Here is a 22,095-nt window from a genome sequence, read left to right on the forward strand (position 1 = left end):
TAAGCTGTGGGGCTGCCAGTGGTCCCAGTTCTCAGGAGACTCACATTTCCAAATATCCATCTGCCATTTGACACAAGGACTCGCATGATTCCAGTATGTGGAATTTCCTATGAATAGGAAAGCCCACAAAGGCAAAAGTCCTTCAGAGAAGAAGGGCTCCAGAGTTTGAAGTATTTGAATCATTGGTGAAGTCACCTTTTCTACATGTAATCATCTTTAATTTGTATTCTTCTATGTATTTTTTAATTAATTGATGCCTGGAGAAATAGAAATGAATTTCTGGACATATTTGAGAACTCTTTAATAAGAAACAAAGGTGGACCATTTTTACAGAACTCTAGACTACAGTTGCATGCTTAAATGCAGTGATTCACTTGGCACAAATGGGCATCTGTATTGTTTTTTTTTCAAGATGTAACCTGGAGAGTATTGTGGGAGACAGAATGTCCCACCACCTAATATATAAAATCCAATGTTGTTATTAAATTCACCATTGTTATGATTTCACTTATATGTGGAATCTTATGAACAAAATAAACTAACAGGCAAAATAGAAACAGATTCTTAGATACTGAGAACAGGCTGACAGCTGTTAGAAGGGAGGAGGATTGGAGGGCTAGGGGGGAAAGGTGAAGGGATTAAGCAAAGAAAAAACTCATAGACACAGACAATTCTATGGTGATTATGAGAGGGAAAGGAGGTAAGGAGAGGTAGAAGAAGGTAAAGGGATAAATGATGATGGAAGGAGGCTTGACTTATCGTGATGGACACACAATACAATATACAGATGACATATAATAGAATTGTACACCTGAAAACTAAATAATTTTGTAACCAATGTTACCCCAATAAATTTAATAAAAGCTTTAAAAAAATTCATTGTTGCTTTGACTTTGACTATACCATTCAGCTCCACTAACGAAAGCTTCCTTCAAAAGGCAGTGGATGAAATCAAAACAAATAGCAGTGTGCTTTAAAACACATTACTATTGCTACTCAGATTGCTCTAATTCAAAGCCTTGAATTGATTTTAAAAAATCCATTATCATTCCTACTAGGCTGAATGCATAGAGAAATGTCAAAATAAAATAAACATTTTGTATTATTTTTAAAAGTTCCCTTCTTTTGTGGTTTGCCATCAGTACTTATTAATTAGGATAATATATTCATAACCTTCAAAAATATGTTTTTATTGATTTAGAGAGAGTAAGGGAATAAAGGAGAGAGAGAGAAAAACATCGATGTGAGAGAGAAACATCCATTGGCTGCCTCCTGTATGTACCCCAACCAGGGATGGAGCCTGCAACCTGGGCATGTGCCCTGACTGGGAATCAAAACAGCGAACTTTAGATGCACCAGACAATGATCAACCCACTGAGCACCACTGGTCATGGATTCATAATCTTTTTGAATGCTCAGTCTGATATGGTATTTGCATTCTGATATTTGGATCTATGACAAAATTTTCCTGGCCCTGCACTTGTATTAATAATTTTTAAATTCTAAAGAATAGCCTTTAGTTGATTGCCACTTATTACAATAAATTAAATTATAGTTAATGGCATATGTAGGATTAGTTTTTCTCTTATCATTTTTTATAAACATATATATTTTTAAATATATCTTTATTGATTTCAGAGAGAAGGGAGAGGAAAAGAGAATAGAAACGTCAATGATAAGAGAGAATCACTGATTGGCTGCCTCCTGCATATCCCCCACTGGGGATCAAGCCCACAATCCAGGCATGTATCCCTGACCAGAATCGAACCTGAGACCCTTCAGTCCGCAGACTGACACTCTATCCACTGAGCCAAACCAGCTAGGGCTATAAATAGATTTTTATTGATATTAGAGGGGAAGGTAGAGGAAGAGAGAAATAGAAACATCAATGATGAGAATCATTGATCAACTGCTTCTTGCATGCCCCCTACTGGGGATCGCCCGAATCCCAGGCACGTGCCCTTGACAGGAATGGAACCTGGGACCCTTCAGTCCTCAGGCCAACACTCTATCCACTGAGCTAGGGCTCTCATCATTTTAAGAGAATCATTTTTATAGACAACTATAATTTATAACTTAATTGAAGGAAAAAATTATATATATATTGCTTTTTTAACAACCAAACTTCCATTCAACCTTTCCAAAAATTAGTTGAGAAATAATTGACATAACATTATATTAGTTTCAGGTGTACAAGATGATGATTTGATATTTATATATGATGAAGTGCCCACCACAATAAGTCTAGTTAACACCTATTACCCCATATAGTAAAATAATATATTCTGAGATGTTTTTTCTAGATAGTACCTGATTTGTAGTAATCAAAATAGGTTATTTTTCTGAGCTAGTATCTGCTTTGTAGATTATTTTTAGATAAGCTCCAAAGTGATTGGAATATTGCTCTGGCTTGGGAGACCTGCTGTTAAATTTTACCCTAACAAATGTGGGAAGATATTTTAACAAGGTGTTCTTTTTACTATTTTATCATTGGAGGGTAAAGTAATAAGTAATAAGAAAAATACGTATCTGTGGGAAAATTGGTTCGTATGGTTTATGCAACATTAACAAATTTTCACTTTTATAATGATAAAAAGTTTAGTTTTTGTGTTGTAATTTACAGTTTTCTGAGTCAGTGGTTGGGTTACAAAAACTGAACTCCAATGAATGGTGTAGGGTTTCAGACATTTTATTTGCTGAATTTTAATAGATGCACTAAAGGCATAGAATTTCTATGAGTTAATTTTTCTTTTTTATTAATGTACCTACAGATGATAAGACATTAAAGGCTTCTTTTTATTTTTCAATCCACAATGGGGTTTTGATTGCCCCAGACATGTATTTGTATGTCTGTATATGAAAACATTTTTATTAATAATGCAAGATTGGAAAGAACTAATCTGCTGTTGCTATTCAGGAGCCATATTCATTTACTCAGGACTGGGCTGATTCACAAAAGAGTGGGATATTAACTACAATAAAAATGCAGCTTTTTCCTCATCTCAGCAAGAGTCCATTACAGAGGAACTCACCCATTAGTATCTGCTGTTGTCTCTACTTTGGACAATCACCTTGTCACTTCACTGGGATCAGGTAAGAGCAATTCCAGGAAATACTCATCTATTTTCTTACACAGTTCATCCATAGTTTTACATAATTATCCCTGAAATACTATTTTCCTGTTGTCTGTTGATGTGATTACACTATATTAAACATCAGATAATATTTTATCATGTGCTACCTTGTGGAGCTCAAGATTTGAGTAAAATTCCTCAAATTTAATACTTTGCAAAGTTACACTGCAGTTTTTTTTAGATGGTAATTATATTTAATACCAGATGATATCATGTTATTTAACTTTTCTATAATGGATGAAGATAATCTGAAGACTCACAGATCTCTCTTTTTCATTACAGAATATACAGGCTTTGCCAACACCTTTGTTCTGGAACATTAAGAAAGAAGACATGGAGAAAGCGAAGAAAGAAACCGAGGACCCCCTGCTACTGTTTCTATAAACAACTAGTGGTGTTTAAAGGCTAATAAAGCTCCAAAGATCTCTCATATAACCATAATCTTTGGGCCAATTTAAAAATATTTTAGATGGACACATGTCAAGAAAAATAGAGACAATTTCTTAAGATGCGGTTCTCTTCCCCCAGCCTCCATAAAAGATTATATATATATATATATATAGCTGTCATGTAAGGGGCAATTGAAATTCCACAGCACAAAGGCAATGCAAAGAAGAAGAAGAAAAAAGAATCAATCTTTCATATGTTTTTTTTCAAAGGCTTGGCAAGAAACCAGGGGTAATATTTTTGCAACTGGGAATGTGTGTTTGCTGAAGAATATTCCCACATTTGAATCATCATCAGGGGTCCTAGTCTTGTTTTACTTTCAAAGGTAGAGAGGGCATAACATTAACCCCAACTGGGAAAAGGAAAATGCCTCACTGTAATTCTCCTCCAGGGAGCAGGGATAAAGGGATTACATATGCCTGCATAATGGAGAATTTCCTCACTCAGACAAGACAAAAGACTTCATTATTTTTCACCAGACACTTGAAGCCTTGTGCCTTCCAGCTCCAGAAGCCAAGCAGGCAGACCTTTTTTAAAAAAATATTAAGCCACTAGATGGAGTTTCTAGGAATTGGCCCTTCTAAGTACTTGCCATGATGAAGAGACAGAGAGAAGATGCTGAAGACCTTAATTCCAAGACTACATTGATCTTTCCCCTAAGAAAAGTGAGAGCTTCCCTGAAGATCAGTGTGTTCTTTTCTGTACCATTACCTTTGCTTTTTCTCTAGGCAGCAAATAAATGAACACTTCCTTCCTGAAAACATATTTTTTAAATCTTTATGTGAGATCAAAAGGCATCTAAATTTAAATGAAAAATTTTAAGTGGCAAAATGTAACTTAATTGAATACTTTTTCTGAGTAGGTCTTTTACTAAAATATTGGTAACATATTAAAAGCCTCAAATTCCTTATTGGTAAAATATTAAAAATCTCAAATTTCTTTGTTATTCAGTACTTTGGCGTGGTGGTAGATTGCTATAAGACAAGATATATGGAGATCATGTTCCCAGAGACAGACCAGATTTCCCTTTTACGATATTGAAATGAGTTCAGCTCAGCCTCATTTCAGCTTACAGGGTTTCCCTTAATAGCTTCCACCTAGAATGTAGATAAAGGTTTATAAATTTTCTACTTGCAGGAAGCAATGTCTGATTTTCTTTCATTACTGTCTAAGGGTCTCATCTGTCATAGGTGTGCAGCTCATTTTTTGATGGCATAGTATTCCAACTTGAGATAAAATTAAGATGATTTAACATGCCCTTTAAAAAGCATATTTCAAACACATGCTGTTTTGTTTGTGATTATTTTCATGCTTGATAAGCATGAAGTGATCAAAAAAGAAATTAAAATATTTGATCTTCACAGAATTTCAAAGTTCATTCATTTAACAAATATTTATTGAGCACCTACTGAGTTTTCTCGTTCGAAAGCCATTGAAGATACTCAAAGGAAAGAGGAAGACATGGGAGCGCTTGATCCAAGAAGAGACTGAACAAGAGCACTGCTAAATGGAGATGAAGACTGTTTACCTTTGCTTTGGCACCAGACTCGGAGGTGGAGTGCTGGGATGTATGAGGCTGGCACAGGGGACCATGTTGAGCCTTAAGCACCAAAGATGACCTCTTAACACCAAGCTAATTTGGCCCTATCTGCCTGTCTTCACTTTGCTCAGATTACGTGGGTCCTTTTGAGCCCAGGAAATGAGGAGGTGGGAATACAGCCTCTGCTCAGAGAACAGGAAGACTCTGGCAGGGCCCTCTCAGTGAGGAAAGGAAACCACCAAAGTTTATGCTTGGCTCCAATAGAACTCTGAAGTCACCTGGTACATGGTTTAATGGACCCAGAATTACTGGGCACTTTTCATTATCTAGTTTAAAATTTTACTAGAAAACATTATAAACATAGAAGAAAGTGGTAGGAAAAGGAAATTAAAGCAAATTATTTTACATATTATGCTCATTTAGTGGCCATCTCAACCTGATTAAGCACAGGTTTCAGGGTAGTGCTAAAAAGCAGCCCCGCCTCCCCCATGACTGAATCATACAGAGAACAACAATTCACATACTAGTATATGGCTGAAACTCCAACCCGTTTTAGTACTATTTTCTAAATTCTCTGGACCCAGTGGGAAAGAGTAGAGAGATCTTGAGCCAAAGAGGAAAATGAAGTTGCTTTCTTGACACCATGTAACCGATGCTGTTGGAAGAAGAGATGCCACCGTGGGGGGTGGGGCAGGAGAGTCTCCGGGTAGCCAAGGGTCTTCACTGCGACCTGCTTGTTTGGAGTCAGAGGAAGAGGATCTCAGCAGGATCCACAGAGGCCACCCAGCACCTGTGGGTGTGTTATGCTGCCCCAGGTGCTGGAACATCCTTCAGGCCCTGGAGTCAGTACAGGCAGTGCTAACTCTTCCTCAATATGAATGCCCAGACAGCCTTAGACTGACCATTGGGCAAAAACTGTAACCATGCAGAAATGTGATTTCTTTTAATGACCTTTTCTCCTTTCTTTCTTTTTGATTCAAACTGGCCTTATCCAGCACCCTGACTCGCCTGCCTCCTTCTCCCTTGCATGTTCACTCCCTTAAGCATTAAGCCCTCAGGACAATGAGGTTCTGATAAGCATCAAATAATCCTAGAAACAACGTCTTGGGTCTGTTGATCACAGAGACAGATATCTCTGGTCAAAGTAGAGATGGCATCTAGGCCACACTTGTGTTTCAGTTCCAGGACCTCAAAAGCAGCAAAACCAGACAAAGTGATACATCAGACCAGACCCTAGCACCGACCAATCAGTAGAGACCACAACCCTGACCATGAACCTATCTTCCTTAGTCACCATAATTGATGATTTTCCCCTATATAACCCATCCCCTGGAACCAATCAGGGAGCCAGGTTTTGAGCATTAGCTCACCTATGCCTCTGGGCTTGGGCCACTTCCTAAAAGCCCTCACTTTTTGTGCTGCAAATTCCTGTTTACGTCTTATTAAGCTTTGATGTGTACAGGCACACAGACCCCTCCAGCAGTCCTTTATCACAGGCAGCTTAAAGCCAGTTACATTCTTCCACTTCCAACTTAGCAGGACAACCAACTCAAATGGGTATGTTATGATGCAGTTGTATGTATTTTGTATGTAAGTCCTATAGGTCTCAACTACATTAGGGGAGAGTCTTGTAACAAAAATATAAAAGTTACTAAGACAGTGGCTACAGGTTAAGTCTTGACAGTTAACACTAATGGCAGGATCTGAATATATGTCAGAACAACACCATTACCCAAATAGATTTTCTCAGGACGGCTTCATAATTTTCAGTTCTTCGCTGGACAAACAATCCTTAGTGTACATAAGATCATGCTATGCCTTTGTCAACTCAGCCTAACTTACAAATGTATCTTCCTATGCAACATCATTGTAGTCTTGGAAATAAGCACAGTCTGTGTATATCATTCTCTTAAATCCTTGTTGTTTAATAAAATTTTTATATGGATTTTAATGTTTCCTGCTGCTTATTAAACTAAGAAAAGTGATTATTTGAGTTTTATTTTCTGTAATGCATTTGCATTCATTGAGTTTGTATGATATTTCATAGGTATTCACCATAATTATTTTCATTGGTATCAAAGGCATTTTTAAGTACTTAAATATACACATGATATCATAAAAACTGCTGTTTTAAGTATCTAAGCAGACACAGATCTTTTCTCAAAGATCATAACTCTGAGACAGACAATAATATAACTCAAAGCCAGTCTAGGTAACATGTTAGGAAACATAAGTATGAAAGTGTTTATGTAAAGCAATGACAGCAGTAGACGTATTCAGGTGTTGAACAAATACAGTGTCATAAGATTTTCATATCATAAAATCATAGTATTGCAAGCCCATGCGTTTTCTTTGAGATCAAGCCCTTATCCTCATGTTACCCATTAGGGAACTGAGCTGAAGGGTCACTCAGCTAACTTGTGACAGTGTCGCCTCTGGCACACAGCTCTCCTAAGCCCTGAATTTCTCTCCACTTTACAACTTCATCAAGACAATTTCTATCATTTTCAGCTGGAGAGGGCTTTCTGGAGAAGAAATTTTGTTCTTCAAATCATTCACACCACAGGTGTTGAGTCACCCAATTATGAAAAAAATAGCATATCTTTAAAAATCTTTGGAGTTTTGTGGTTGCGAAGAAAGTGGTGACTGACTGACTACAAGCTTCAGACTGAGGTTTCTCTTGGTATTAATTCCAGCTTTAGTTACTTCTCTTTCATACTAATTTGTGCCCCTATCTAACTTTATGCTTTCCAGTTTTCTTAGAGTTCTGCAAAATCTTGAAATGTATATTCTATCATCCCAGGGGCCGGGGTGGACAAACCCTTCCCTAAGGGCTTTATTGACAACCTCCTTGTCTAAATTCAAAACCGACATCATGATTAATTTTGGTCAGGCTGGCCCTCCTACTCACAGAATCCCAATAGAAGCTCTCCTATTTGGGTGATGGAGAGGGAAAACATGTTGAGGGTGGGGAGGCTGGAGAGAGCTTTCTGTTTATTCTCCAGCCCCTCTTCATAGCGAAGACAGTTCTGCTTTGTAAAAGTATTCTTGACAGGAAGCCTAAAGATCCTTTTCCTTTATGATTGTGTGTTATTTGCTGTATTTTGCCTTATCATTGGTGTTTCCTTAAAAATAATGAGTAATGAGCAGTTATGTATTATTCATTCCAAGTGTACAGATCACACATTTATCTTGGGCTCCATTTTTTTTTCCTAGAGCTTGCACTCGACAGCGCATGCTGAGTGGCTCATTTGAGGGGCAGCCGGCAAAGGAAAGGTCAATTCTCAGTGTGCAGCATCACATCCGCCAGGAGCGCAGGTAACTACAGCAGGAGACGAGGCTGCAGAGAAACTCAGGAAAGGAGTATCGCAGGAAATGTTTGCTTCCACAGCCCTGGTTAGCAGATAGCATGGATTCTACTCCTTGATGGTAACAATAACGAAATTATTTACAATCAGATCCAAAGATTCAAAAGTTCTTTCAAAAATCTTTACCTTGGTGATGTCCAAAGGCAAATTCTGAATTTCAGTTAGATGTTATCAAAGATAGTTGGATAGACTAAAGCTTTTGCTATAAAAAGAAATAGGCTTGTTTTATTTAAGAAAAGTTGTTTTATTATTTTTTTTGATAACAATCATTGCTTAAGTCCAAAGTTGGTCTTGAGATATATTGACCAGTTGGTTGTGGTTGTTTTAGATCACTAAGACACGGATCCAACAGCCAGAGGATCAGCAGGGGGAAATCTCTTGAAACTCTGACTCAAGATGTAAGTTCTAAGCAAAGCTTTGGATTTTGAAACATGATTATTAAGATGTATTTAAATGGCTGCTCAGATGATTCCAGTGCCTGGGTCTTTCTGTCACATTGTCACATCTCCATAAGGTTTTCTACCAGAGAAAATCAGGAGACTCAGGAAACAAATTAAATGGCCAGGGACAGAAAAGAGATGATTAACCATAGAAAATTCCAGACATCCGACAAACTATATGCCGTTGTTAAGATAGCAACACAAAAAATGACATATCAGTTACATTTGACTGAATTTAAAGACATTCAAAACACATTATAGGAATGATTCACATTATTAACTTTGAGTATTTACTAAATTCTAAATCTCTAGACTCTAGATCCCAAGCCCATCATTTCAGAGCTTTACAAACTGGGAAATAAAATTTGATTTCTAAAAGAATTTTTATGTCAAAGATTGCATAACATTTCCCAATAATTTATTTGCTTTTAGACCCCAGGCCATTCATTTTTTTATTCACTGACCCAATTATGTATCAAGTGTTCATTATATGTATGTAGATCCTGTTCTCAGTGATGAGGACTAGAGGGGAAGCAAGACATCATCTCTGCCTTGCAGGCACTTATAGTCTAGTGAAAGAGAAGATAAGCAAGTAAACAAATATATAATAATTTCTGGGTGATTGTTATTCCTTTTTTCAGTGCTGTGACAGGTTGACTTTGCATAAAGAAAAATAAAATAGTGTGAAGGAATGGAAGGTGGAGATTTGGGGGCAAGTAATGTTAGAGGATGGTCAGTGTACACTCCTCCACGTGGGCCCAGAGCCCCAGATGAGACACCTGATATAGCCTTTACAAAGGTACATGGTTCTGATTAGTGCAAACATCTGTTATCACCATGATTTTTTAAGCCAGAATGCTGTCTGATATGATCCAGTGTATTGTCAACATGGAAGTATGATTGAATCCAAGACAAGACCTGTATACTGAAATTTATGATCAACCATAGGGCATTGGGAAAATTTCTAGGTGAAAATTCAGAGAGGCAACACTATTCCGAGGACTTTCCTTTCATGGATTTCAATAGAAATGCACAGTACACTCCAAAATCAAATTAGAACATGGCTTTGAAAATACATGTTTAAATATATACAACAAAAGGCTCTGTTTAATTATCTCAATTGCAGACGTTTATTTCTTCTTCAAATATATTTTGTTATATTTTCTACATAGATATAAAACAAAAACCCACATCCTGTCTTCTCCATAGCAAAAGGTCAGGGGAATTCTGCTTATTATAAGAAATCTGTCCTCCATAATAGAAGCAATTTACATAGAGAGTTTCATCTTTTTCACTTGTTAGAATAATAGAAGAGAAAAACAATTCAATGTAGGCACTACTGTCTATAAAATGTTATCAAGTTATTTGAGCAATGGCTCTACATCTCCCACAGAGTGAAAATCAGAGTCAATGTGCTTCATGATCTGCTCCCCAAACACACAACCCTCTGGCCTCATCTCCAACTCTGTTGCTTGCTTTCTACCTACACTGGCATCCTGGCTTTTCCATATGCAGACCCATTCACTCCCCAGGAAGAATTCATTTCTGCAAAAATCCAGTGGCCTGCATCCTTCTAGTATTTGCTCAAATAACAGCTTCTTATTGAGACCTGTTTATTTAAACTTGGAGGCTTCTAGCATGCTTTATTCCCCTTTGGTTTTTACTAAAATGCTAAATCTTTTCTAACATTCTTACTTGTTTTGATCTAATTTTGGTTTGTCTCCCTGATTATTAGAACATTAGCCCCACAAGACCAGGGTCTGTCTTGTCATATTTAGACTTTTTTGTTTGTATGTTTGTTTTTACCATTTTGCCATATTCCCAGCACTGGAACAGTACCTGGCACATAATTGGTTCTCAATAAAAGTTTTTATTGAAAAAAAAAATCATTTGGAGTAAAAAAACACCCTTGCTAAGATGACCATGGCCATTAAAATATATATAAAATAAAGATATTTATAAAATGATCATTCTGAGGTGGTCTTCAAAAATATCATCCATTTTGATATACTCCTTTTAATTTATTTCCAGCATTCCAATACAGTGAGATACAGGAATGCACAAAGAGAAGACAGTGAAATAAAGATGATCCAAGAAAAAAAGGAGCAAGCAGAAATGAAAAGGTACAGAGTGCTACACTGTTTCTTGTTTCTCGCTTTGGATCAGCAAACGTTCCCTTAACCTACTTCCCCATCCATGTCCCCTTCAAGGAAAGTGCAGGAAGAGGAGCTGCGAGAGAACCACCCGTACTTCGATAAGCCACTGTTCATAGTAGGACGGGAGCACAGGTTCAGAAACTTCTGCCGGGTGGTGGTCCGGGCACGCTTCAATGCGTAAGTACACTCAGTTTCAGCCAGGTGTTTGGCCTGGATCGTACAAACAGCAGGTGGGGTTGTCATACCAGGGAGAAGGAACGTGTAATCCTAATGGGGTCACAAAATAAACTGTGGGCTAATTAATCATGCTGCTCCTATTTGCTGAGCGGCTAACCAGGTGGAAAACAAACAAAGGTTGCCAGTAGTTTAAATTTATATAAAACTCACGTTTAGAAAGCACTTAGCCATTTTTATCTGTTCATTTTTAACTGCTGCCCAATACGTTTATATCGGTGTTATTGACTCCACATTTATTTTGAACACTGAAGCCAAGGGAGACTGAACACCAAGGCAAAGGCCTTGCGTCCATCTTCTTTCCCATTTGTAATTTCTTCATGATCAAAATACCCCAATCCGTTTCTTCTAGAATAATGTAAAGTAAAAAGAAAGTTGACTAGTGTTTCCATTATCAACTGTTTCAAGAAGAAAACCCACTGGCCAGTGTCTCCATTCCTACCCACATGGAAGAAATGGTCAAGAGGCTGTCAGTGTGATCAACCTGGAGGCCGCTGCCTTTGTGATGACTACAGCCGTTGCTAGCAGGCAGCCACTGAGTGACATGGAATTTTTGTCATGCATAACTTTAAGTAATTATCCTGAAGACATTAAAAGTCCTGGAGGAAGTATGAATACTTTCCCATCTATAGCTGGAATTTCTCTGATGCTATCATTTAAGTAAATTGACCTCCTGTGTTGATCATCAGTAGCATATGATGCTCACTATCTGTTATGAGCTGAATTGTGTCCATCCCCAAAAATATTCATGTGTTGAAGTGCTAATCCCCAGGACCCTTGAATGTAACCGAGGTAGGGACTTTTTAAAGAAGTAATTAAATTAAAATGAGGTCATTAGAGTGGGCTCTAACCCAAAATGACTAGTATCCTTATATGAGGAGGACATTTGGACACAGCCACGTATAGAGGGGAAACTACATGAAGACACAAAGAGAAGATGGCCAACCACAAGCCAAGGAGAGGGAACTGAGACAGAGCCTTCTCTCAGCTGTCATAAGGAACCAACCCTACTGACGCCTTCTAGCCTCCAGAGCTGAGAAAATGAGCTTCTTTTGCTTAAGCCACTCAGTCTGTGGTACTTTGTTATAGCAGCCATATGAAACTAATACACTGTCATAACATTCAGGACTGGAGGAGACCTCAGCAATCATTTGGTGTTGTTTGTGTATCTCCGCCTCCAACAGAGAATGACTCTTAGGTCAGCAGAGATTAAGAGCTTTGCCAAGGACACCAGCTAGTGCATGGCCCTCTCTGACAGCCAGTCCATTGTTCCTTCTGCTGTTCTAGAAAGATCTTCACAGCTTCAACTATCTGAGTAATAATCATTAAAAACTCCCCTGAGTTTTCACAAACTAAAGGCAAAAGTTGGCAATTTTAAATTGATTTGATGAGTTCCAAAGTGGGTTTTTCATCTGGAATGATCCTGTTGGCTGCCTTCATGTTAACATCTAATTATTAATTCTCCACTCCATTTAGTGCCATGTAATTCTCCTTGTCAGCAACGCAGCTGATATGGACCAATGATGACTTTGTTGTAATTGGGGGTACACATACAAACACTATTAGGGCCTTCACTGAAGATTGGGTCCCCAAAAAAGTAAAAGTTAGAGATTCCCTTCCTGAGAAATTCTGTATACATTACTCCACAAGATCACAGTTAAATACAGGGTGAAGGACTCAGTTGAATTTAGAAATATTTAATTAAATAATTATGAGGAACATCTTCAAACTGCTAAGGCAAAGATTTTAACTGCATGTTTTTAAAGAAAAGCCAAAATTTAATTCTGTAAAATCCATGTCAGAAATTGTTGAATGGAATCATCAGCTCTAAAATTAAATATTTTGAGAAATATAAAACTTTACTTTCATACGTATTGACTGCAAGCTCTTCTGATTTGTTTTTCATCTAATGTTCTCTGTCTCCCAAATTCACATACAGTTAACATCTATAATAATAAAAGCGTAATATGCAAATCGACAGAATGGCCGAATAGCAGAATGACTGTCCAGATGACCTTTCAGACAAAGCCGGGGCAGCTGAGGGGTCTACCCTTGCACGAATTTCATGCATCGGGCCTCTAGTATATTATAATGGACATTTTATAAAGGGTAAAAAGGAGATTTTAGGTAGATGATATGTTTCTAAATTCTGTGCTGCCAAGTTATAACACCATTGCTATATTGTAGAAGTTTATACGTTTATTCTCTCTTACAGATCTAAAACAGATCCTGTCACAGGAGCTGTGAAAAATACAAAGTACCATCAACTTTAGTAAGCTTTACAAATTCTGTTTTCCATGCACATTTGAAGTTTCTGTGTACTATTTTATGATGCGTAAAAATATTAAAAATGCCCTTTGTTTTCCTGCTATGTTGTGCCCTGAAATAGACAATTGATGATTCATAAAAATGTACCAGTCACATTATTAGGATCACAGCAGTGACTTTTCTGGCTTTTAGCTGCCTTAACTGGATTGTGCATGTTCCTCAGTTCTGTTTGGTCTTTGGCAGTGACTTACTGGGATTGGTGACTTACCTGGACTGGGTCATGATCATCGTAACCATCTGCTCCTGCATTTCCATGATGTTCGAATCTCCCTTCCGAAGAGTCATGCATGCACCTACTTTGCAGGTACCTCTGCTGAATCTTAACCCACAGCTCCGAGGAAAGACACTGATCTGCAGCTTTTCCGTTCATTGTGATCAAACTGCATTTTGCTCATTTCAGATCGCTGAATATGTATTTGTGATATTCATGAGCATTGAGCTTAACCTGAAGATTATGGCAGATGGCTTATTTTTCACTCCAACTGCTGTCATCAGGGACTTTGGTGGAGTAATGGACATATTTATATATCTTGTAAGTCTTTGATTATTTCCTAAATGTAAAATATAATGGATTTGTAAATGCTCGTGCTTTTCTTGGTACAAGAGCGAGATACATATGTGAGTCACCAAAGTTTAGATGCCAAAACTGAGTTCTTAAGTAAAGTACTAGTAAGTCCATTATAGCTGAATAAGAGGCATGCCTATAAAAATATAAATGGAAAGCATTAAAAAGATTCATGGATATGGTTGGAATTACATCACCCACTTTCATGTATGCATAAGACATGCATTAATAAGGTCTAAAATAGCAAAACTAGTTTGCTCCCCACAATTCTTGCGGCTCTGATACTAAAAAAAAATCTACATCATATAATTGATTGATGAGCCACCTTACTACTAAAAACAAACTAAAGTGAGAGTGGTTGGGTCTTTCTCCCAATTCTAAGGCACAAAATATCTGGCTAGGAAAGACCATTCAACTGTTTTTGTTAAACTAATTTGAGAAACCATAGGAAACAACTCAAAGAAATTTCTTTTTTTCTCTCTTTATGTCCAAGAAGGTATAAAATCAATGTCTTTTCCAGCACAGCAAGGAGAACTGTGACCCTTAAGTGCAACATGTTTAGGTAGTTAATAAAATAGTATTAGGGCATGAATGAGGTTTAATCTCTCTGATCAAAGGAATTTCAATCCTGCTGACATGAGTGGAGCCTCCAGTGTGTCAGTAGGAGAAGGGGCAGAGTGCCCTGCTGCACACCCGTGGTGGCATCCCATTTCATTCCTGCATATGCCTGATGGTTGCTTGGGTCTAGATTGGGTTCATAGTTTAAAGTGAAGAGACTGCATAGTCACCGGGTGAATGTGTGTCCCATATAACACATGGAGTCTCTCCTAAGGGATAGTTGTAGTCAGTTGGCTCTCAGAAAATGCACACCGTGGAGGATAAATTGTATAAATTTAAGAGATTATTTTTCCCTCTAGGTGAGCTTGATATTTCTTTGTTGGATGCCTCAAAATGTGCCTGCTGAATCAGGAGCTCAGCTCCTCATGGTGCTTCGGTGCCTAAGGCCACTGCGGATATTCAAACTGGTGCCACAGATGAGGAAAGTGGTTCGAGAGCTTTTCAGTGGCTTCAAGGAAATTTTTTTGGTATGTTACAATTATCTTCACTCCCAGTGCACAGAGTCCACCTCTGTAATGTAGCTAATGAGAGGATAAAGTAAGTCTTGCTTGTCAAGGTGAAGTCTACAATTTTAGTTTTTGGTCAGAAGATTATAAAAGCACTAACAATGCACAATACACATTCAGAAACTTTACTCCCAAATGCTTCTGCCCTATTAATATAGTTCACTCAGCAAACATTTTTTTCCTAAGCTAAAGAGAAGCTCTCTGAAAATGACAATGAAAGGAGAATCCAAAGACAGTATTTGCTGACACTTCCATTCCTAACTGTTGGCCCTAATTTCTACTCTGGGTTTTAGTTTCCCCATCTGGAAATTAAGGTTAAAAAGATTCAACACCATCTACTTCACAAAATGATATTAGTAATTAACACATTTGGGTTCATAATCTCATTTAATATGTCACTTAAAGCATAGAGCAATAGAATTCATCTCTGACCTCTAGAATGTTAACATAAAACAACCCACAAAAAAAGAAACAAACAAATATACCCTACTCTAAGTAACCTAAATGTACAGTAATGAATACTTCCAAATGTGATTGAGGGGAAAAACATTCTTTTTACTTGAGTAAACATTGATTTAGGGTCTTTTAAGAGCAGGACTGCAGATAAAATCATGAGTAAGAGGCTCATTGCTCACAATCTGTTATAGAAGGAGTGATCAAAGGATTCTTGTTATTACTGATGAGTTCTGCTTGTGCATGGAAAACGTGAATGAATTCCCATAAGCTTATTTCATATCTTGCTTTCTAGAAACACACCTATGGTAAGAGAGCAGCTTTAGTTGCATTTGATCCTAAGGTATTTTACAGACAGGTTCGACTATTACTATAGGCATGGAGTTGCTAACACTTTTTTAAATATGTGTTTAAAATTCCATATTGTCTTCGTCACAAAGCCATAAAATGTTGGCTTTCACACAGTTAGAATCGAAGAAAAACAGAATATCGCCTGATGGCTAATGTGGCATATCTTTGACCCTTAATAGATTTTATAAGAGAATCTATATGTGCCTTTCTCCTGGTGATGTTTCTGTGCAATTTTAGTATACTTAAGGTATATTTTAGGTTATTCAACCAGTACAGATCAATAGTGTGCTTAGTATTTTACCCTTTGCCACTTTCCTCTTCGGAGACCAAAGTAGCTATCCAGCAGAGGGAGCCTGAGCCAGTTAACAGATTTGTGTGTTTTTTTAGACTGAATTACTTGAATCCTGTGAGTAGCACATTCACATGCCCTCATGCTCACAAGAAAGCAAAGCCACTGCCCCTCTAATTTATGTTCTGCTAATAGAGCTATGAGTCCATTTTGAGAAAATGGGGAAGTATAATTATTTAAACATGTTTCTTTTGTTCCATTCAATAAAATAGATCAAAGTGTTGACTAAAATCAGAAAAGTCTAAGTCATATCAACATACCTTAGCCCATTTTCTTACATGAAAGTTGTATGTTTTCTGAAAATTCAAAACCTCTTGTTAATTTTCTTCTTTTAACATTCCAGTAAGGTTAATTGAATGACCTGTGGTGAAGTTAAAAAATATCATCAAAAGATCATGAATTTCATACAATGGTATCAGAAAAGCCCCGTTCATATTGCTGTTCAAACCACATGTACTGTTTAAAGTTTTACTGAGAGATTTAACATCTCACTAATTTCTTTCAGGTCTCCATTCTTTTGTTGACATTAATGCTTGTTTTTGCAAGCTTTGGAGTTCAGCTTTTTGCTGGAAAACTGGCAAAGTGCAATGACCCCAACATTATTAGAAGGGTAAGATACTTCTTTCTATCTTTTGGAATAAAAATTAAGGTAGTTTACCATCCCTTGGTGAGGCGACTTTGACAGCCCCCTGACAAAACTCTTAAGAATTCTCTTCCCATTAACTCCTTTGGCTTAAAGCATGTAGTATGTCTTTTCCAGCTAACAAAACTTTGTAAGATTAAAAGCACATTTTAGGGAATTCTACTCTTCCCTCCTATTCCAGTATCAATCTACTGTTGTCATCTTCTGCATAGTCACCCAAGATTGAACTCTTTTGAGTCTTCCTGAATTTAATCCCGCCTCTGTTGTCACATGACACTGATGTCAACAGTCTCCCCACCCAACAGTACGAAAGGCAAAGTCTGACTTTCACGTCCCCTGTATAATACTTCTCCACTCCAGCATCCTCCCCATTAGGAAGTCAAGGCCTTGCATTAGCTCTTATTTGCCCAGAATTAAGACAACTAACAAAGACCCAAGCTTGGAATACTTTGCTAATGCTTGTTCCTTAGTCAATGTCAGTAAGAGAAGGCTAACTGCTGGAACAACCCCAATATTTCAGTAATGGAACATAATGAAATGAATATATTGCATCTTGGGTAAATTGGAGAGCTTGCCTCCAAATGACCTTTCCGGCATTCAAGTTCCTTCTGTTTTGTGTCCCTACCCTTTGCTGTTTTCAAGTCTCTAGTTAGCTGGCTCATATGAACAAAGAACCATCTCTGTCTGAGAAGGCAGAGCTTAGAAGCAGCACACCTTACTTCAATCCATGTTCTACTGGGAAGAGCACAGCCTCACCAGACTGGAAGGAGGACTGCAATATGTAGCTTAGTGGTGTCTCCTGTGAGGAAAAAGGGACAGATTTTGGTTAATAATTGCCAATCTCTGCTATACTACCCAGTGCCTCAATCTTTTAGGATTCTTCCCAAAATTATGAGTAGACTAATGAAGTGAACCAAGTACTGCAAATGTATAAACTAGCAAAAGTATGGCCCTAACCAGTTTAGCTCAGTGGATAGAGTGTTGGTCTGCAGACTGAAGGGTCCCAGGTTCGATTCTGGTCAAGGGCATGTACCTTGGTTGTGGGCACATCCCCAGTCGGGGGTGTGCAGGAGGCGGCTGATGGATGTTTCTCTCTCATCGTTGTTTCTAACTCTCTATCCCTCTCCCTTCCTCTCTGTAAAAAATCAATAAAATATATTAAAAAAACAACTAGCAAAAGTATGTATTCATTCATACAGGTAAAATAATGCCCTGAGTCCATTAAAATGTGTGTTTTGAAAGGATTAATAGAGTTGAATTACAATACATATTTCCAGCAATTATGATTATCTAATACAGAGTTTATATCAGTTTGAAAAGTCTTTTCATTATAAAAATTATTTTGGGCTTCTAATTATAAAAATTATTAGCTGTCTAATTGGAATAAAAAACATCTTTGTGCAGTCAACATTCATTATCGAGTATATTCATAATGAGGATTTCAGGAAGCGGCAGGGCAGAAGAGACATACTTAAGTTGGGCAGACCTTATGTTGTTGCACAAGGCACACCTAAGTCACTGCTTCCTTTAGCTGCCCTCCACAGAGGGTAAACCTGAGAAGGAATAACAAGGAACCTGCTATAAATGTCATGGTGTACCAAATTAGCTAATGAAGGAAATCATACGGAAGTGATTCATTAGTCCATAAGCTTGCATAAGGAAAGTAGGATTATTTTAAATCCACACTGAATAGAGGCCAAAAAGAGAATAACATTTCAGAATGTTGGGAACCTTGATGACTCAGTATATTAATAATAGCCTAAGTGCAGTGTGGTTTTATGTTTTCTACTCAACCCCAGCCCAAGCTGAAGATTGATGCTTACTTGGATAGGAGACAGAGAGCACACAGTGGATAGACAAACACACAGATATCATGATGCATTTATCCTCTTTCTCAGAGCACTGAGGCCTCAGCAGTGGGCTCATAAAGAAAGTCTAAGAACACTTAGCCATCATCAAGAGCAGAATGATAGAAAGGAAATTGGTGTAGTGAGATGTGGTCTGTGTCCTTACATTGGGACAGGTTTTTTCCTAGTCCTGATATAGGAGGCCAAGGCCAAGGAAACCAGGTGAATGAAAGGAACTGCAGGTCTACCTCGGAACTTTAGTCTATCTTTCAAAAGAAGGGGAAGGGGAAACTAGATACCCCAATATTTGGATCACATAGCTAATGTTTAAAGATAACGAAGTTTAGAGCTGTTAGTGCTGTGTTTTCCAGTTGAGAGAATGGCTTATTTTCTTGATGTCTGTCTGAGTACTTTCTCCCTCAGTTCCTTTTTCTTAAAACTTGACAGCAGAAATATTGACACCACTTTAGGAAGAGATATGGAGCCCAGAACTTAGTCACCAAAGCCCTGTAAACAAATTCTGAGAATACCTTTTGACGTTTAGTTATTAAATATCAGTTATGTACAAAGCACCATGATTAGTGAAATGAGGGCTGGAAAAATGTATAAGTCACTGCCCCTGCTTCGCAGCATTTTCTGTCCAACCAGAATGTGTGTTTCATGTGTAATCCATGTAACGTAAAGTCAAAATTTAAAAGAGCACATGAGAAGTGACAGTAATGTGCAGTCTTTCAAGTGTGGGAAGTAGTGTTTCTACCTGGGGGCGCTGTGCTGAGAAGGCTTTAAGGAGAGGGAGGATTCTAGCAGGAAAGACTCCTCCAAGCAGAGGAGGCAGAATGTAGGTATGGTGACTTGTTCTGATCACTTAATCCCTCTGAACCTATTTGCTCCTGTATAGCACTTCTCACACAGTGATATTATAAAGATTAAATTAGTTAATTTATGTAAAGAACCTAACCTACCCACTCACTTCCCTCCCATGCCAAAATGAACTGAAAAACAGGCAGAAATGTACTTTAGGAAGAAATCCTCAGAGACCTAGAATGCCAGTTCTGGGGGTCGGAATTTCCTTGATGAGAAATGAGAAGTCATCAAAGGTTTATAGGCAGAGGAATCAGGCAATTGTTGGTGCTTGCAAAGTGCAGGTATTGTCCTGAGAATTATCATTGTTACCCACATTCTACTGAGTAGGAAAACAGATGTACGAAGGTTCAATGACTTGTCCAAGGTTGCCCTCCAATAAGTGGGGAAGCTGAGATCCATGTCCGGGCAGCCTAACCAGGACAATAGGCTGCCTCACTCAAACCAAAGGTGAGCTCTGGTGGGCTCAGAAAAACAAATGGGAAGAGGCAATAACGGAGCCTTGATATGATGCACCTCAGCACAGCCATTTGAAATAACGTTGTAGATGAATATGTATGAGAAGATAATTGGAATATATTTTAACTGAAAAAGTGAGCTATGAAAGAATAAACACTGTACAAACTCATATATGCATAGGAAAAAAAAGACTGAAAAGATACACACTAAAAATGTCAATTATGTTTGTCTTTGGGTAGTAATAGGTAAGTTTGTCTATGCTTTATAAGTTAAAGATATATTTTTTTGTATAAGCTTTTTATTTAAAAGAAATTTGTTGGTAATCTAAACATGTGTAATGTTGGTATTACACTGGTTGAAATAAGAATGGAGATGTGGGCCATATGAATAGAGAAAAGATAGAAGCAACACTGAGATCTTGATGTGGAGGTGTTGACAGGATGCTGGTCCACAGACAGAAATAGGGAAGTCAGGAGATACAGGTTTTAAGGTTGAAGGTACTCTTAAACAGGTTAAAATAAGAAGTTCTATTGAAATATTAAAGTGTATGCACTTTGAACCCAGAAAGAAGACATAGGTTCAAATATGACCATTGTATTCAAAGAAGTAAAGATAACAAAAGGAAGAATAAAGACAGAAAATGAGTCAAAAGCTTCTTACTAATGTTTTCTTTTTTAAATCCATTTTATACAGTTTTATTGTGATATAATTCATATATCATACAATTTACCCACTTCAAGTGTACAATTCAATGGTTTTTAGTATATTCAGAGTTGTACAACCATCACCACAGTGAATTTTAGAACATTTTTATTATTTCATAAATAAACATGGTTTCTTTTAAATATCGCCCCTATGGCCTGTTTTTCAGTTCATTTTGGCATGGGAGGGAAGTGAATGGATGGGTTAGGTTCTTTACATAAATTAACTAATTTAATCCCTCTGACACCTCCATCCCTAAAAATCACTACTTGATGTATCTATAGAGTTCCATGTTTTGGATTTTTATATGAATAAATCATATCATATGCAGTCTTTGGTGGCTAGTTTTTTAAACTTAGCATAATATTTTTAAGGTTCATCCATGTTGTAGCATGTATCAGTATTTCATTCCTTTCTATGGCTGAAAATATTCAATTGTGTGACGATACCACATTTTATTTAGGTATTTGTCTATTGATGGAGATATGGATTTTTTCTGCCTTTTGACTATTATAAATAATGCTATATATATATATATATATATATATATATATATATATATATATATATATATAAAAGCCTAAGCGACCAGCCGAACAGCCAGTAACTGTGATGTACAATGACCACCAGGAGGCAGATGCTCAACGCACAGGCGTGGAGACATGGAACAGATTGATGAATTTCAGAGGGAAGAGGGGAGGGGGGACAGCAGGGAGAGATTAACCAAAGATCTTATATGCATACTAGAGGCCTGGTGCACAGATTCATGCACTGGTGGGGTCCCTTGGCCTGGCCTGTGGGAATTGAGCCAAAACCAGCTCTCTGACATCCCCTGAGGGGTCCCGGATTGCAAGAGGGCACAGGCCAGGCCGAGGGACCCCACTGGTGCACGAATTCATGCACTGGGCCTCTAGTGTATAATAATAGTGATATAAGCATTCATGTATAAATTTTGGTGTGTATGTATTTTGTTGTTGTTGTTGTTGTTGTTTCATTTCTCTCAAATAGATAGATACCTAGAAGTAGAATTTCTAGGTTTTAGGTAACCCTTTGTTTGGGCATTTGAGAAACTGCCACACTATTTTCTAAAATGG

General features: G+C 37.7%; 1 protein-coding gene across 4 annotated transcripts in view; it reads left to right on the forward strand.

The window, feature by feature from the left end:
• The window catches only part of NALCN (sodium leak channel, non-selective), a 314,423-nt gene that overhangs the window by 247,450 nt on the left and 44,878 nt on the right, over positions 1–22,095 (forward strand). For all 4 annotated transcript variants that reach the window (XM_080660974.1, XM_080660971.1, XM_080660973.1 and 1 more), the window contains 9 exons: positions 8,338–8,439; positions 8,818–8,887; positions 10,961–11,052; positions 11,140–11,262; positions 13,535–13,591; positions 13,831–13,951; positions 14,048–14,179; positions 15,130–15,297; positions 16,995–17,099. In XM_080660974.1, coding sequence (XP_080517100.1) covers positions 8,338–8,439; positions 8,818–8,887; positions 10,961–11,052; positions 11,140–11,262; positions 13,535–13,591; positions 13,831–13,951; positions 14,048–14,179; positions 15,130–15,297; positions 16,995–17,099 — 970 coding nt within the window. The remainder of the gene's footprint in view (positions 1–8,337; positions 8,440–8,817; positions 8,888–10,960; positions 11,053–11,139; positions 11,263–13,534; positions 13,592–13,830; positions 13,952–14,047; positions 14,180–15,129; positions 15,298–16,994; positions 17,100–22,095) is intronic.

Source organism: Plecotus auritus (assembly GCF_963455305.1).
Source record: "Plecotus auritus genome assembly, chromosome: 3".
Taxonomy (NCBI): domain Eukaryota; kingdom Metazoa; phylum Chordata; class Mammalia; order Chiroptera; family Vespertilionidae; genus Plecotus; species Plecotus auritus.